Source organism: Setaria italica, chromosome III (assembly GCF_000263155.2).
Source record: "Setaria italica strain Yugu1 chromosome III, Setaria_italica_v2.0, whole genome shotgun sequence".
NCBI classification, from domain to species: Eukaryota; Viridiplantae; Streptophyta; class Magnoliopsida; order Poales; family Poaceae; genus Setaria; species Setaria italica.
The window spans coordinates 15,478,619-15,495,814 of NC_028452.1; the positions used below are offsets into that span (position 1 = coordinate 15,478,619).

At 47.4% G+C, this 17,196-nt stretch overlaps 2 protein-coding genes and 1 long non-coding RNA gene across 3 annotated transcripts; 1 reads left to right on the plus strand and 2 right to left on the minus strand.

Moving 5' to 3' along the window:
- Positions 1 to 666: 666 nt before the first annotated feature.
- Positions 667 to 3,890, minus strand: LOC101767823 (serotonin N-acetyltransferase 1, chloroplastic). The gene is made up of 8 exons (XM_004961672.3): positions 3,678 to 3,890; positions 3,496 to 3,581; positions 2,815 to 2,878; positions 2,084 to 2,270; positions 1,850 to 1,949; positions 1,602 to 1,702; positions 1,396 to 1,489; positions 667 to 1,117 (listed from the first exon to the last, which is right to left on the minus strand). The coding sequence occupies exons 1-8, from the start codon at positions 3,713 to 3,715 to the stop codon at positions 1,038 to 1,040; spliced, it is 750 nt and encodes a 249-aa protein (XP_004961729.1). The 5' UTR covers positions 3,716 to 3,890; the 3' UTR covers positions 667 to 1,037.
- A 507-nt stretch (positions 3,891 to 4,397) lies between these two features.
- On the minus strand, positions 4,398 to 5,803 carry LOC101768499 (V-type proton ATPase subunit E). Its single transcript, XM_004961673.2, has 6 exons — positions 5,702 to 5,803; positions 5,456 to 5,556; positions 5,173 to 5,329; positions 4,879 to 5,075; positions 4,664 to 4,763; positions 4,398 to 4,574 (listed from the first exon to the last, which is right to left on the minus strand). The coding sequence occupies exons 1-6, from the start codon at positions 5,801 to 5,803 to the stop codon at positions 4,539 to 4,541; spliced, it is 693 nt and encodes a 230-aa protein (XP_004961730.1). The 3' UTR covers positions 4,398 to 4,538.
- Positions 5,804 to 8,267: 2,464 nt separating this feature from the next.
- Positions 8,268 to 13,202, plus strand: LOC111256580. Its single transcript, XR_002676624.1, has 2 exons — positions 8,268 to 8,453; positions 8,562 to 13,202. It is a non-coding gene; the product is annotated as an uncharacterized LOC111256580 (long non-coding RNA).
- The last annotated feature ends 3,994 nt before the right edge of the window (positions 13,203 to 17,196 follow it).

Sequence of the window (17,196 nt, forward strand, 5' to 3'; positions counted from 1 at the left end):
GTCCGGGATTGGCTGAGTTTAGACGGCAAGTGGCATCTCGCCGTTTAGCCTCCATCTGTGTAATTAATTTTAGAATTAACTCATATTTAATCCTTCTAATTAGTCTCTGAATATTCGATGTGACACAGACTAAACTTTTAACTCTAGGATCCAAACAACCCCTACGACTCTACTGAGCCGCCTGAGATGTGGTCAAGAGCGCACGCGCTGACCACAACCAGCAGCTTATCGTCGACGACACACGGTGAAAGTGACGCACTGATACTGATGCAACTGACGACGACACAATCATTCAATGGCGATCTTTGCGCATCCACGAGAAAGCATGGAAGACCAGCACAACGGGTGACCAACGAACTGAGCTCATTACCTCGCTCCGTTGCTCAAAATATCTGAAGGTCCTAGCGCCTGTTCGCTTCATCTTATTCAGCCGGCTTATCAGCCACCAAACAGTGTTTTCCTCTCACAATAAATCAGCCGTTTCAGCTTTTCAGCCGGCTTATAAGCTGAAGCGAACAGGCAGCTAATCTCAAGGCAAATGGCACCAACAGCAACCGCTTGCCTCAGTCACAGCCACCATCAGGCAGCTGAGCTTGGAGACCGATCTGAAGCTCCTGTTTGTATCCAATGTACACTTCTAGGTGGTTCAAGTAAACGGCGACTCAGTTAGTCAAGTTACAGAGACGTTGATGGAGAGCAATTTCTTTCCCAAATACAGTACAGTACAGACTGATGTCGTCTACATGGACATCTGTATGTAGGAAATGCTACATACAGATGGACAGAGCCCAGAGTGCATGTATGAAACCCGGGTATTGCAAATAGCGTGTTTTGCTCCGATTATGGTTACAGGGGTGAGCCGAGCTGAGCCGACCGACCAATCACTTCAGCATTGGAGAAAATTGTGGTTTCTCACCAGGATGAAATGTGAAGGGCGATCCATGATCCGGGCGTGGAGCCCTGACCTCTCACTTTGACATGGCATTACCCTTTCGGATTGGGGGATACCTCAGGAACGATCTATCTGGCTGCTGGCACTAAAATCTGGGGTACCAGAACATGCCCTTGATGCCTTGAGGATCAACTTCGAATCCCAAGTTCTTGTAGAAATCTACAACTGCAGCCAACAAGAGCGAAAGACCAGGACAAATAAACCGTTACTCTAGTTGTATTATTCAGATTTCAGATTTTCCATGGCCCTTGCATTATTCAGATTTGAGAGGATAAACATATTTACAGATTTAGCAGCACCTAAACAAATGATTCAAAGTAGAGAAAAAGCCAAAGGCACATAGGAAATAGGACAATATAATTCTTGCCAGCAATTCTTCTTAGACAGCCTGCAAATTTGTTTTACTTTACAAAAGATGATGTAGAAGATTTTGAAATTTGCACCTTTATTATCTGCAAACAATGTAATGTTGTTGATGTCTCTCTGGAGCAAAGTACGGATTACTTTCTCCATAAGTGCTTTACCAAGACCTTGACCCTGAAATAGTCGAAGTCAGGGCACTTTTTAAAATAATCCTTATTCCATATAGCTAGCAGAAATGGTGCGCTAGGATTCTCAAAATGCAAAACTGCAAAGCTCATCAGTTCACCTGATATGAAGGATCAACAAGAACATCCCAAATTGTAGCATTGAAGGCATGGTCTGAGGTTGCACGTGCCATCCCAATGAGCTGTTTCTTCTCTCCTCCCTCTGTCAAATAACTTCTACAAGTACACTAAGATGTTCATCATCTAGTAAAATGAATTTCTGCAAATAACCTTCAGATTAGGACACATGCTTCAACTAATGCATAGGATCACGGAAGAGCCTGAGATAGTAAAACAATGAGGCAGGTACCTGTTTCTGAAGACTTAATTATCGAATGTAAAGTAGCAACCAAGTAGCTGTTTCTTAAGGATGCTGCTATTTTTGATAGAGGTCTGCGTGGCCATCCTACCTGTTAGATCAATAGATAAAACAAACGCGTTTGTTAAGGGGTTCAATACTCAAAACAAATGCATTTGTCAAGGGAGAAGCGTTAATTTCATTGACTATAACCAAACACTGAGAAATATCAGGTTTGGTGAAAACCTTATCGCATAAGGCTTGAAGATCATATACATCAACATCTCCAGCTGAAGAAAATAGAATCTGTTCTGTGCTACCATCAGGTAGTGTTCTTTCCAGGAGTACTAATTCTTCAGGTAAAGGTTCTTCGACTTCAAGTGGTGCTGGTGGTGGCTCTACTGTCTCTGTACTGTTATTATTTTTCAAGAATCTGCAACACAAATGCATTGCAATCTGCATCCATAAGATTGAAATTTGAAGACGCAAATGCAAGACTATGAATGTAAGAAATATACATATACCCCTAAGAAATAGGTGAGTTCAAGTTCTATGCTTACCACAAGACTGGGAGATTTTCTTGTTTATTACCGAGAAAAGGAAAATAAGTAAAGAGCTAGATAGTTTCATGCTCATGGAGAAAAGGAATCATTTCATCAAATTGCTGCGTCTCTATATGACCCAAAATCTCCGGAATAAACTTTTCATTGGGCATGATTCGGTCCCACTAGATATCTATATAGCTCTCAGAAGTCAGAATGCCAATTAGTAAGGAGTAAATTCCTACCTGTTCAACTTTTCTTTCTCTTATTTTGTCCAGCATATCATGGGAACTAACCTTCTTAACATTTTCCGTTAAGATGGGACATTTTATTTACATCATAAGATGCATGTTGAAGTATATGTCTATATGATATCTCTAAACCTAATGGAATTGTATAAATGAAGTGTTAGCAATTGCAGACAATTTACTTTACCCGGATCTGAGAGAATCCCACAGGCCAGCCTTCAAGGACCAAGTTGCATCAGACCGTGTTTTAGCTACAATGATGGCATGGTTAGAGTTTAGCTATTTATTTAGCAAATAAACTGTGCTCCATGAACAGTCCACAAAAAGTCGCAAAACACAAAATGAACATAAATCAGCCTAAGAGCAACTAGAGGTTTGCTAAATGCTTCATTTGCCATCAAGCTTAAGAATCTACACAGACTTTATCACTTAGAAAGTTTTATGTTGAATTGTTGGTTACAGCTCAAGTTGAAATTTAGATAAGAATTAACAGACACCAGAGCTTTACCTAAGAGCTAATGCTGGTGGCAAGGGCACTGACAGACTAAATGCAGACTTCCAAATATGAACAGGAAATGGTGGTGAAACAAAAAGGGCAACCACTACATCAGTTTGACTATCCTTGACGCTCCAAAGATTTCAAACAGTCATTACAAATCCCATTAGGCAAACTGCCAGATTAGCCTGGTAGGTGGTGGCACCCACGTATTTAGGTTAACTATTAGCTTAGCACTGCTCTCGTGTATACAGAAAATAAACTAACTGAAGACCGCAGTAGCCTACAGGGGTCTCAGATAACCATTATCAGCCATTAATCCATTACATCACTTCTGATAATGCGCTGAAACGTGGGGAGTGGGCATCGTACCTGCCACCCGATTACGCAGAAATCTAGGCTTGGGAACCGTACTCTGCGCTTCGAAATGGCACGCCTTTGGGATGCGAACGCCGCATCTGCAAAAAAAATAAAAATAAATAAAAAAAAAAAAAATCAGCGCCAGCAAGAGCAAGGAGTTTGGGGGGCCAGAGGTTCGTCGCGCAGATACTCACATGGAGGAGGAAGGTGCGGCGGCGAAGGCGGGAGCCATCTTTAGCGAGTGCTCCCGGGAGCGGGGCGCTCGCGCGTCTCCGGTGAGGGACGGGGGATGTCGCGTGAGCGTCGGTGGCGGAGAGGACTGAGGAGCAGTGGATGACTGAATGTTACGAGAGGGAGGGAGAGGGGGAGCTCGCGACCAGTCGTCGGGGTGGTTGGTGGATAAGGTCGTGGCAGCTGGCAGAGGCCATCAGGCTACTCCCAACGGCCGTCATTCTATTAGTATAACACGTAGATTTTTTGATTTTTTTATGCCATGACATGAAATTAAAGGAAAGAGAGGAATCAATTTCATCTAGATGAAAATAACTGTACACGCAATATCAACTCTCCATAAGTCATGAAATTAAATACGATTCTAATCCTATCAAACAGCATTTCATTTCATTCATGCTTACGTGGCTGGATTGGAAACGTCACGTCAAACTTTTTCATTGGGATTAGCCGGCGGGGCTTTTCGATTTACCTGGGCCTGTAATGGTCATTTTGAGCTGGGCCCAAATTTGCGAAGCGGCGTGCGGCCCGGAAGACAGAAAGAGGTAGCATGACGAAGAACAATACACAATACAGATCGGATTTCATTAGTGATACAGTCATACAGACATTGACAACTCGACCAAAAAAATTTCAGATAAAAGGTGACAACCTCTCATTGAAACATTACAATTTTGTCTGCCACATACTGCGTCTCAGTACTCCAGAAACAAGAAAGTATCCTATAGGATCAGTCGCTGACAAAGAAACAACGGAGTTCCAAGTTATCAGGAACCACTTCTGATTTATTCTAGAAAACAATCGATCAGTAAAGAAACAACTTATTAGGATACTTGCTTGCTGAACAGTTTCTTCCTGATCTGCAAGTGAAAGCAGACATGCACATTATGAGTCTAGGCCGCAGCATACAATGCAGGAGGAAACAATCATGGTCGATTAGCCGACGCACCTCAGGAAGCTTTTGCCTGAAGGAGACATTGAGCCTCGCGTCCAGCGTGTTCTCGCAGACGATCTTGCCGTCCTGCGACGCCAGCACCACGCCGCCGGAGCTGTTTGTTCGCCATCGATCACAAGCAAAGACAATACGCAATTTGTCAAGCCCATTTGCGTGCACGAAGGCCTAGCTTTAGCGATAGACAGGAGGCAGGGGCGGCCGGTGCGTACCAGGACGGCGCGTGCACGTCGCGGCTGTTCCTGTGCGGCGGGAGGTAGACCTTGCCGTCGATGATGACCTTGGGGAGGTTGACCTTGGCCTTCTCGGCGTACTCCTTCTTGGCCACCTCCAGCACGGCCTCCACCAGGCTCCGGTCCGCCTCCCGGCACCGCAGCACCAGCGACGGCTCCCTCAGGCGGAGCAGGCTCTGATCCGCCGGCCGAACGAACCCGTAAGTAGAAAGCACCTCCGACGACGATCCAATCAGACGGGGTAGCAGCAAATTAAGCAACAAACCAACTGACCTGCACGATGAGGCCCTTGAGGATCCTCTTGTAGGTGTTGGCGTCCTTGGTGACGCGGAGCAGCGCGTCGCCGGCGCTCTCCTTCATGCCGGTGACCACGTCGTCCTGCGCCTGCAGTAGCTTGATGCGCGCCGCGTTCAGCTCCGTCGAGTACTCGCTGCATGCGCGCGCCAAAGCAGAATTTACCATGAGCGCGATCAGGGAGGGGATGATTCTCGTTGCATCAAGACAATGAAATGAGAAGCCGAAATGAATAGATCGATCGAGATCGATCTCAACTCACATCTTCCTGCGGACGTCGACCTGCTTCTCCTTGCGCTCGTACTCCTGCCTCACCCTCCGCTTCTCGGACTCCACCAGCTGCAGCTTCTCGATGTTGAACTCCTGCATGCAGACGACGCACGTCCAAACGATCATTTGATCATAAAAAAGGAACACGAAAACGAATGGAAAAGGATGGAGTACGAGATTTGAGATCTATCTCGGGATAAGGTGAAGACGACAGAGAGTCAGCAGTTCGGATCCGGACCTCCTCCGCGGCAACCGTGATCTCGCTGGCTTTCTCGTCGGCCTCCTGCAGGATGAACCGGACCATCTGCTGGACCTGCTTCCCGACGTCGGCATCGTTCATCTTGGATGCTTCAATTCAAACGATCGACGCAGGTGTGGGTAGCTCGAGCGAGATCGAATTTGTCCCCCAAAGGTTCGTATGTGATCCTTCAATTCGTTCCTCCTTTGGATCGACAAGACGAGGGGAGGAGCCGGAGAGGAGAAAGGCCTACGCGAAATTCGGATCTGTGCGAGACTGAGGGAAGAAGAGGAGACGTGAGGTCGGAAGTGGTCGTTGCCTTCCGCGCCATATTTGGCCTTCAATCAAATTGCTGCAGCGACCGGTTTATTCGTGAATGATTTTTTTTTACATGTCGTCTCGTAACAGGTCGTAGTACGCGAAATTACACATAGACACACTTCACGCACTCCACACACACTCTTATACGCAAGCAGGTCTACATCCTACACATATCCTTATGTGCAAGCTAAGGTTTACATCCTACACTCACACTCACATGCCTGCCTTGAAGAGATTAATCTTGGACACCAGTTCCCAACACGTGTTAAGGCTGCAACAGTCCGGGAAAAATCCTAAAAAATCCTCCCGAAATCCGTTTCCGAAGGGGTTCGAACCTAGGACCTCCTACTGAGGCTAGTGCTACTTAGACTGACCAATCGGTTCCCAGACCCGCTTGCTATTCATGAATGATCTAAGGAGGTGTTTGGCAATACTCCACTTCAAAAAACACAGCTCCACTCCATAACTCCATCATTTTGCAGCTCCACTCCACCAACTTCACAAAAACATGAAGTTGTTGTACGTGTTTGGCTGGTTGTAGTGCTCCAACTCTAAAAACCTGAGAACTTGTTGTGAATAGTCTATTTTACCCTTTGTGAATGGTCCCATAGGTCAGTCTCTTCTCTTTTCCCCCTTCCCTTCCTCTGCTCGCTCTCGCTTTCCTCTGGCTCACCCGTGCGGCCATGGTGGGCGGCGGTGCGGCTACGCCGGCGTGGGGGCTTCCCCTCCCACCTCTTTGACTACCCCAGATGATTCCCTACACCTAAGAGCACCTCCTCCATCTCCTATCTCCGCGAAACCCAACCCTAGACCTAACTGCGGCGAGGGGCGGCGCACGGCCAATGACAAGCACAAAATCGAGCATTGAAAGTTGACTAAGACGGCGCAAGAACTAGAGCACGAGCACCTAGACCTCACCACGGTTCAGTTTGTGTAGTTTGTTGAGGACGAGGAAGGCCGGAGGGTATTTGTCAACGTGTGGGTGCCCAGCGGTGTCTTGCAGCACATGGCGGGCGGGGAAAGTTCAATCCCCGACCACATGAGCCATGGCCGGCGGTAGGTAGCGGCTGAGGGTGGAGCTGGGGAAGTGATGGAGCTATGGGTGGAGGTGATTTGATTTTGTTGGAGGGAGTGGGGAGGATTTGGCCAGCGGGCGGATGGTGGTCGAGCTCGGCTCTACCTTGCTTGCTCTGCCGAAAGAAGAAGAAGGAACAAAATGGGAGAGAGAGAGGGAGAGGAGGCCGACGACCCGGGGAGGAGATAGGGCCGCGGGGGTCGTCGTCCGTGCTCTGCGGAGCAGTGGGCGAGAACGGCGCTGCAGTGCCGTGAGGATGGTGCAAGGACGCCGCAGCACTGGGGAGCGCAGGCGAGGCGGCGTTGGCGCGGATGTCGGCATCATGGGCACGCGACGCAAGTGGCCGGGGTGAGTCGCGTCGCTGTGCAGGGCCATGCAAAGATCGCCGCGAGAGCTGGTGCGTGGCGACGGCATAGTCCGCCGGCGGGTCGATGGCCACCGCGCGTCGCGATGGTGACCTGACCGTGGAAGGCAGGGGCGGCGCGGCCATGGTGGGAGGGGCAATAGGATGAGGTGAGCGATTCTTTTGTTTCGCCAATCGGTAAATTGTGTAACGAGTGATAATGGTGGGTAAATAACCCACAACTCCACGAGGAGGTCTAAAACAAGTGTTTTTGGAGCACCCCTTGAGGTACTCCACCAAAAATGTGGATCTGACCCCTAGCTCCACTTTTTTTTCTAGAGTTAGAGTTGGTGGAGTTAGACGTGTTTGGCTGCGAGTGGTTTTGGAGTTGGTGGAACGGAGCTAATTTTCTTGGAGTGGAGTGCTGCCAAACACCCCTAAATGCTAACTGCTAAACAAATCCATATCTTACTGCTTCATGAATGACCAGTCATTTTACGAAAAATTACGAGATCCATGCAAACATAATTTGTAGTTTCACTGCTTGATAAACATTTGCTTGATCGCTTGCATTTGCATCTTTTTCTCGAGAAAAACATGCCAACAGAGCAAGGGAGCCGAACCGGCCTGAATTCCGTACTTTCCAAACGAAGCAGCAGTTCTGTTATACTGGGCCCAACAACGAGCGGATCCACTTTCGGAGTCAGGCCGTGTCGTTGTTTGCTGCAATGGGATGGACGGTCCATTGCCGCGGAACTCCGTTCAGTATTGGGCCAATCCGGCCCGAACCTATTTTTTTTTCCGTCTCAGCGTTCACACCTCTCCAGTCTCTCTCGTCGGCTGCTCAACCGGTCTCTCGCCGGCCGGTTTGGCGCGCCCGGCAATGGAGGCAGGCAGGACCGGCAGAGGCAGTGGCCAAATTGCGCGCCGCCTCGGCGCCGCCGTCGTACTCTTCGAGTCGCGGATCTCTTAGAGCGCGTCTCGCTGACTGCGTGAACGCGGTAGTGGTACTGGTAGGCCGCTTCTACCCGCTTGCTTAGCACCGACCACTGAGCATGAGTGCATGACCCCTTCCTTCATTTTCCATGATGCTGCAAATATTTCTGATGCATAATGTGCAGTGTTCTGTGACCCGCGGGAGGTGGTTCTGGAGGATCTTCGTCGTCTGTGTTGACGCACGGGCATCCTATGCACGCCAGGTGTTCGGGGAAATTTCGGTATGCCATTTGGTTGCTCATGTTTGGCGTTGACAGTCAAATCCCATGCGTGAGAAGCTGTTTGTCCATGACCTCGTTGGAACCACGTAAGGTTGCACCAATTTCTTGTCTGCCCAGACAGAGATACAAATGTGTTGTCTGGAGCTGACACTGTCTCAGTAGTCATAGGTCACTTTTGATGTTTTACTGGAGTGTGCTGCTAATTTTTAACTCATTTGGATACATTTCGTTTTCTTGATGCTATGCTTTGAAACTGGCATTATATAGTTTTAGGAATGCCTGTTAGTAAGACTTTGATTGGAGGGTCATAAACTCACAGTGGCCATCCTCGGTAGTCCATGTTGAAATTTGAACTTTTGTATAGTGATGTTTAGTTTAGGATAGGTGTTGAGGATAGGTGCCCGGCTGGTCGCTTGCGCATCTGAACTGTTCTCAGTTGGCAAGATTAGCCGTTCTGTCAACTTTGACCCCACAAATAAAGAAGAATTGCTTGACTTATCAGCTGATCTTATATCAGGAAAGAAAAAAAATAGCTTCCCAGCTGACCATAGACATTAATCAATTACCCTTGTGAATCATTTGGTCATCAAGCCAGTATTTTCTTTTCTAGATTAAACCAATCATTGGTTTTTTGCCCCCTCTGAAATCAGTTCATTCCATATTCAAGACATGTAAAATAGCTGAAATATGTCTATAAGTTGCAGTACTTCAAAGCTGTTCATTCTCCTCCAAGTAACTGAAACTTGAAAGAAGCAGATTCCAATTTGATTTCAGAAGTTTGGAGGCAGTTTGGCTATACCGGAGTTACTCCGTGTCTCTGTTCAGAGTAGACTATAACAGTGATAGAGAGGCAGGGGGGTCATCAAGCTCATGAAAATGGCACCAACATCATGCATAGCTTGCTTCATGACACCAGGGGCTGTGTGGTCATTGTTGAGGCCTTGATCCAGTCAAGAAAGCAATGGATGAAGCATCTTTCAGTCTTTGAATGCTGGCAATGTCCGGGTTTATCCTCATTAGCAAGAAAAAGTCTGGTTGAGCACTTCCCCTGGGCATGCAAGCAAGAGACTCAAGCACATACAATCTTGATTTGGCACATAGCTACCTACTACTGTGAAATCTCACCACCTAAGTTGGAGTTGAGCGGGAGCCGAGAACAAGTGGATGTTCTGATTCACCATAGTGTTACAACCAAACCATCAAGATACTGTGGATACCGCCCGCTTGCGCATTGGAATTGTTCTCATTTGACAAGAAGAGCTGTTCCATCAACCTTGACTTAAGATAAAAGAAGAGTTACTTAACTTATCATCAGCTGATATTGTATCAGGGAAAAGGAGCTCAGCTGACTGTAGACGTTAATCAGTTACCAATGTGAAATCATGTGGTCATGACTCATTATGAAGCAAGTATTCTTTTAATCTTTTTTATATGCTGGAGTAAAACATTGAGTTTCGTCTATAAAAGCAGTTGCTTCATTCCATGTCAATGACATGTTGGCATATTTCTATAATACAGGACCTCAAAGGTGCTATTCTCCCTCCAAGTACTTGAAAGAAACCGGTTTCACCTTTATTTCAGCAGTCTGGATCTGACTCTGCTTACAGGAGCGATTCTGGTTGGAGTAAAAGTTACATAGTGATGGAGAAACAGGGCTGCCAGCAAGCTCATGGAAATGGCACCAACATCATACATAGCTTGCTCCATGACCCCAGGGGTCGTGCGGTCAGCATTGAGGCCTTGATGCTTGTGGAAATAGCCCTCTTATGGCTCATTGCTGCTCTTGGATCATGCCGTTGCCGATCAAGCAGCAGGTGCATCAGAACCCTGGTGTGGGCTGTGTACACTCTAATATTTCTCATCTTTACATACACTATCGGCTTCATGCAATCATCATCCATCAAGATTGACCTGTATCCGGTATGGGCTGTCTCTTTCTTTGCAGTCCTTGGGTGCACCAACTCAATCACTGCTTTCGAACTTGATGAAAATAAGCAATGGACGAAACACTATATTCAGTTAATCCTCTACTACACATATGTTTCTGTTATCCTTCTGCACATGTCAGATGGTTTTATAGCTACCAGTGTCACTCTTCTGTTCACTGTAACAATCTACAAAAATTATATGCGAATACATGCTTGTTTATTGGCTAGCGAGTCATGGTATTCAAGTAAACTACTTGCTGACTACATGAAGCATGAAGTCGATTCAAATGAATCCAGATATGATCCTGTTAGCTTGGCAGGCTATAATTACCTTGTGTGCTGGACTGGTGCTAGGATCAGGTCTGAACCTCCTTACTACCAAAAGCAGTTCATTGCAACTGAGAATGTTATAACCATTGAGCAGATTTGGCGTTGTGATGGTAGGCTGATGAAGTCTGCTGGGGGTGCCCGATTGAAAGATGTATGCCTTTCATTTGCATTTGTTCCATTTGCTCCGGCGACGCTACTTTGGATTTTCTTGTTCTGAACCTGGCCTTTAAAAGAGTCATGACTTCATCTTCAGAAGGTTGTTGGCCAGGGAAGATGACTACAATAGGGCTTTCGGGGTGATACAAGTAGAGTTAAGTTTCCTAAATGTTTTTTTCTTCACCAAGTATGCCCTCATGTATTATCGAGAGCGCGTAATATTCTACCTCACCATAATTTCTGTCACATTAACCCCTTTGGTTATACTGGCTGTAACTCGTGCCCGTGGAATATGTCATTCTTCAAGCAATTTGACCACGGTGGAAATCAAGAATTCTGATATTGTTATTACTGTAAGATTGTGTATAATGCGTGGGTTGTATTGCTTGAGCCCCATGGGCTGATTATATAGGAGTACATGTCTTGGAGGGCAAGCAGCCTCTCCTAAAGATAAGGAAGGTTATCCCGGGATTACAATCAATCCTAAACTAACCATATCCGGAGTTACCTAACATACTCTAACATCCCCCCGCAGTCACAACAGAAACGCGCAGACGATGAGACTGGAGAATAAGCCGAAGAGATGATATCCCCCGCAGTTGCAACCGTCGATGCGTCGCAGATGTTGTGGCTGGAATGGGAGCTGAAGAGGCTTGTCAAGTAGATGGTAGCCCCTTAGTGCTGAAGTAGCCAAGGTTGAGGTGGACGCGGTCGAAGCCGTGGAGGAGGGCGCGGGTCCGAAGCATCAGCGAAGGCGCTCGAATACACAAAATCAGCAGCTTCTTGCCGACAGGTTCAGCAGGACGATGAGCCGACTGCGATGGTAGATGGTGCAGCTAAAGAGCGCAAGTGCATCTTCCTTTAGCAACATCGACAGTGGTGTCCGCAAGCGTGCGGCAATAGGTGCGGACTCGGACCGTGAGCCAACGTGACGAGGACCAGCAGCATGGGTGGCGCCACTGCCTGAAAAGGCGGCGACAACGGCGGCGATGGCTTGATCACGAGCGTCGCCGCTGCAGCCTGGAGGGTGCAACGACAACCTCATCCTTCGGGAGCGTCAACGAACAGCAGGGCGACGCAAACCCGATCTCTGACCGAGAAAAAGAAAAACAACAGCAGTAGGAACCGCGAATACAGTCTCAGGTGCACCTAGCTTTGCCCCTACTCATATCCTTATCTCTTCCCGTCAGCCAAGGATGGAGAGAAATAGAGATGCAGAGAGGAGGGGCGAGGCCCGCCCGCGAGCGAAATCGACCAGGGCAGGGTGCAGCTGGAGCGGTGCCTCCGCTCCTGCTACGCGACAGGTCGGCAGCCCCGTGAGCCTCCCCCGCAGCCACGTCCTCACGCTCAACGGTAGTGGCGGAGGCGGTGCCGAGGGATAAAGGGGGGAGCAGGCCTGACGAGCGCGGAGTAGAGGGCCAGCGGTGACGAGCGTTGTAGCCCGCCGGCGACGGTGGTGGAGCGGCACGGTGGAGGGCATGGTGGACGGGCGCGGCGAGGAGGCCCCGATGAGACCAGTCTGGCGATGGATCTCGACGATGGCGTCGGCAACGACGACGTCTCCAGTGGCGCAACGACCCGGCCTAACCCCGACATCTCCAGTGGCGCGGCAGCCCTGCGCCCCCACAGGTGTCCTTTGCAGCCGCACGCTCGCGCCCAAGGCAGCAGTGGCGGCGACGTCGAAGGAGAGGGGCGGCATGGGAGAAGGCGACGAAGATGCGACAGACGCAGCTCGACGAGATCGAATTGACCATAGAGAGAGGTAGGCCCCTCTGCTGCTTCTTGACCACGACGGCGCGGCGGATCAGATGGATCGGCCGCACATCTTACGAGGGCGTTGCCCCCAGTGGAGATCGCTCTCCCCGGGGGCGGCGTGAGGGCAGCGGAAGCCGGAGACCTAAGATTAGAACCTAGACTCGTGATACCATGTAAGATTGTGTATAATGCGTGGGTTGTATTGCTTGAGTCCCATGGGCTGATTATATAAGAGTACATGGTTTGGAGGGCAAGTAGCCTCTCCTAGAGATAAGAAAGATTATCCCGGGATTACAATGAATCCTAAACTAACCATATCCGGAGTTGCCTGATATACTCTAACAACTACTGTGCTAAATTTGGCATCACTTGCTTTGCTGGATGTGTTGCAGCTTATACTGTATTGGCTCTCAGACTGGTGTAAAGTTTCATTAACCTGCAGGTATGTCAGTCATCTCCAGTGGCAACAGAACAAATTCATGGAGTGGATACTTGCTTTTCTCTGCAAGGTTACGTTGCTTTCAAATTGGCAGGATAAGATCGGCCAGTATTCTTTACTTGAGTCTTTTCAAGGCAATCCCTATACGAGAAGGCTGAATATTTTCATTAGATGGAGCAATATCTTGTACCTTCAAGATCAAGAGAAGATGGGCATCAGCATGGGTCTCTTGCTAAATAACCACAAAGCAAGAATTTCTACCAATGTTGATAAAGAAGTCAAGAAAGCAATTGTGCAGTCTTTGAAAGCTAGCAATGCCCAGCTATCCAATGGATTATCCTCGCTAGCAAGAAATGGTCTGGTTGAGCATTTTTCCTGGCCATGCAGCAAGAGACTCAAACACATACAATCTTGATTTGGCACATAAGCTACCTGCTACTGTGAAATTGCACTGCCACCACCTGAGTTGGAGTTGAGCGGGAGCCTAGAACAAGTGGATGTTCTGATCCACCGTGGTGTTGCGACAAAACTATCAAGATACTGTGCGTACTTGGTTGTGTATGTTCCAGATTTGCTACCAGGTCACCAATGGGATACAAAAACCATATTTGATGAGGTGGAAAAGGAAACACGAGAATTCCTGGGATCTGTAAGAACTTCGCAAGACAAGTACCAGGTAATGAAAAATCTGGGAGAACTAGAGGAAACTATTTTTGTGAAGGGTGCAAAGCTTGGTAAGCAGTTGGAAAGCATAACTGATTATTCAGCACGATGGAAGGTGATTGCGGACTTCTGGTCTGAAATGATTCTATTTGTCGCACCATCAGATACTGTGAGAGGTCACATAGAGCAACTTACTCATGGTGGCGAGTTTATCACTCACTTGTGGGCTCTGCTCACTTACGCAGGCATTGTGGAACAACACAAAGAGAAGCAGAATGTGTAAAAGTTTAGTGACCCTCCAAGTAATGGTTGGTTGATTGTTGTTAGGAATATAACTGAATGGTCGAGTTTGCTCTTTGCGCTATTGTAATCTTTGTAGTTCTCTTTGTAGTTCTCTTGATACTTTCTTATCATGTGAATTGTACTGTGCTGCCTACAACAAAAAGGGGGAAATCGGTGTGCTTATATGCTTCATATTTTTTCACTATATGTGAAACTTATGTGTACTGATATGTGCCATGGGTCCAAGGATTATTGGAGTTTGTGTTATTGTGGTTAAGAATTTCGCCATTTTTTGTCTTTCAATGTGTACTGGATGAAGGTTATTGCCAATCTGTAATTTTCGGCTGTTTGAGGTGTTACGTTGAATGCCTCTTTATTAGGTACAAAGTATGAACTCGTGCAGTAGTGCACCTTTTGTTTTGTTGTACTTAGATCCCATGAGAACCTAGTCTGTCAACCTTTTATAGCCATGAAATGCTCTAGGTAGTTATTAGCAAACTCTTCGCAAGTTAGCTATCTGTATGGTCTATTGCAGCTAAAGGAGGCAAGATGGCTGAAGAATGGAGATGGAGGTCCCGAGAGTTGGAAAAGCGAAATTGCGCACAAAGGAGTAACGTCCCATTTCAGGGCAAATGGTACGTGCAGGTGCCATCATTCTTCAGCAAATCCTCCAGCGGCCTACAGCTAAGGTGTCGCTTTTGCTTTGCCTTTCCGGTGAAAAATAGAGCCTAAATCTCCCTACCTTTGACATTTAAAATTTAGGTAAAGTACTTGCTTTAATCCCAATTATTGATGTTTTAGTTTAGTAGGAGTACTTCACAGCTGATTTCTTCCAAGACTTGCAAGTGCAATCCAGGGTGCGTCATTTGTTAATCCAGTCAGATACCTGGAAAGTTGAAGATGATCTTCCACAATTCCTCTGGAAACAAATACAGGCAAGCACTACACAAATACGGTATTCATGGGTTTAGTGCCTTGGATTAAGAAGATATTAATAGATATCATATTTTTAACAGACTTCGTTTTACAAATACTCTGATTGTCTCTCTTTTTTCTTTCTTTTTTTGTTAAGAAAAACTCAATGCACTAAGTGTGACGACTGATGGGCATCATCAAGCCCTGGGCCTTATCCATTTGCTGTAGCTGAGAGCCTGAAACTCCAGCTCCACTGACAGCTTGAAGAACGGAGGACCCTCCTCTCCTCCACAACTTGGCTCTGGAGTGTTTTAATCTTTAGTTCGGACTAAAATTTATATCACATCGAATATTCGGAGGCTATTAGAAGGATCAAACATGAGCTAATTATAAAACTAATTACATAGATGGAGGCTAATTCCCGAGACAAATCTATTAAGCTTAATTAACCCATCATTAGCACATGTTTACTGTAGCACCACATTGTCAAATCATGAACTAATTAGGCTTAATAGATTCGTCTCGCAAATTAGCCTCCATCCGTGCAATTGATTTTATAATTAGTCTATATTTAATACTTTTAATTAATATCTAAATATTTGATGTGATAGAAATTTTAGGAGCTTCTACGAACACAGACGGGGCATCTGTCAGTCGTCCCCGGTGTCGCGGTATTTGAAGGTGGAGGACAAACAATGCGTCTGATTGCAGGGGCCTTGAGTACAGACAGTTCGTAAAAGAGCAGGACCGTGCAACATTGCAGGTCGATGCTGATAGGATGTGGATCCTGGAAGGAACGTATGGCATGTGCAGGCTGCATGTTACATGTACCCTCCCGGGAAGTTTGACATGAGGGGGCCAGCGGTTGTCGCCACTGGCTACTGATAAGGATTCCTATCATCTACACCAGCAGGCTCTCTAGATTTTTGTTTTTCTATAACCTATGATTCCTGCTCTCTGCATGATTATTTGTAAGGCCATGTTTAGTTACCCCCAACTCCCAACTTTGACACTATGCAAAAAGAAGATTCCCCATCACATCAAACTTGCGGTACATGCATGGAGTACTAAATGTAGACGAAATTAAAAATTAATTGCACAGTTTTGTTGTACTTTGCGAGACGAATCTTTTGAGCCTAATTAGTCAATATTTGGACAATAATTCACAAATACAAACGAAACGCTACAGTGTGCTACAGTGCTGGCACAGTGATTTTGCATCTCCCAAATTGGCCAACTAAACAAGGCCTAAATCCTGCAACTTGCAGGAATTATTTATAACTCTCTCCTGAATTTGACAAGATGTCCTGAACTTGCAGGGATGTCCTGAATTTGACAGAACGAACTGCCATACCGATGCGCCTTCATTAAATGAAAAGGATTCAGTTCCTCATACGGAATATTCCGAATGTTTTCCTCTTATGTTTCTTCCTCAGTGCTTATATAATACGTGCGATGCGAGAAAAACTACCGATGAACCAAGCTGTGAGAGTTTCAGGTGTTGGGTGCTGACTAGCTGAGCAACAGAGCAAATGAGCATTTTACTGCACACTTGGTCACCAGCTGCCTGCCACCTACGAGCACTTCTCTTTTACCCTTCGTGAAGGACCACCTGCACTGCTGCACACCTAACAGGATGAGACGAGTGGTCACTGGTCACTGGCCACCACACACCCTAGCCCCGGCGTCAGGACAGGACCAGAACGCAATCCCGATGCATGCACCCCGCACACAGCACAGTGTCATCCCCTGGCGAGATGGGAAATGAGACGGAGGAGCACTGCGACTCCGCAAGGCTGCAGCAGGCCTGCAGCGAACGGCCGGCGACGCGCGGGAACGCGAGATTGCCCCGGCGTGTCGGTCCCTGGCGACGCAGCAACCACCGTCCGCCGGGTCGCCATCGCCCAACCGCCGGGCGGGCCGGGGGCGAGAGGCCGTCGCTTGCCGGTGCCCTCCCGCCTCCGAGACGCAGATAGCTAGGCACCAACCTACGGGGGCGACGGGCGTGCGGCGTGCCTCAACAGGAATCTGTGGCTCGGTGCGGCGCGGCGCGGTGGAGTTCCCATAATCT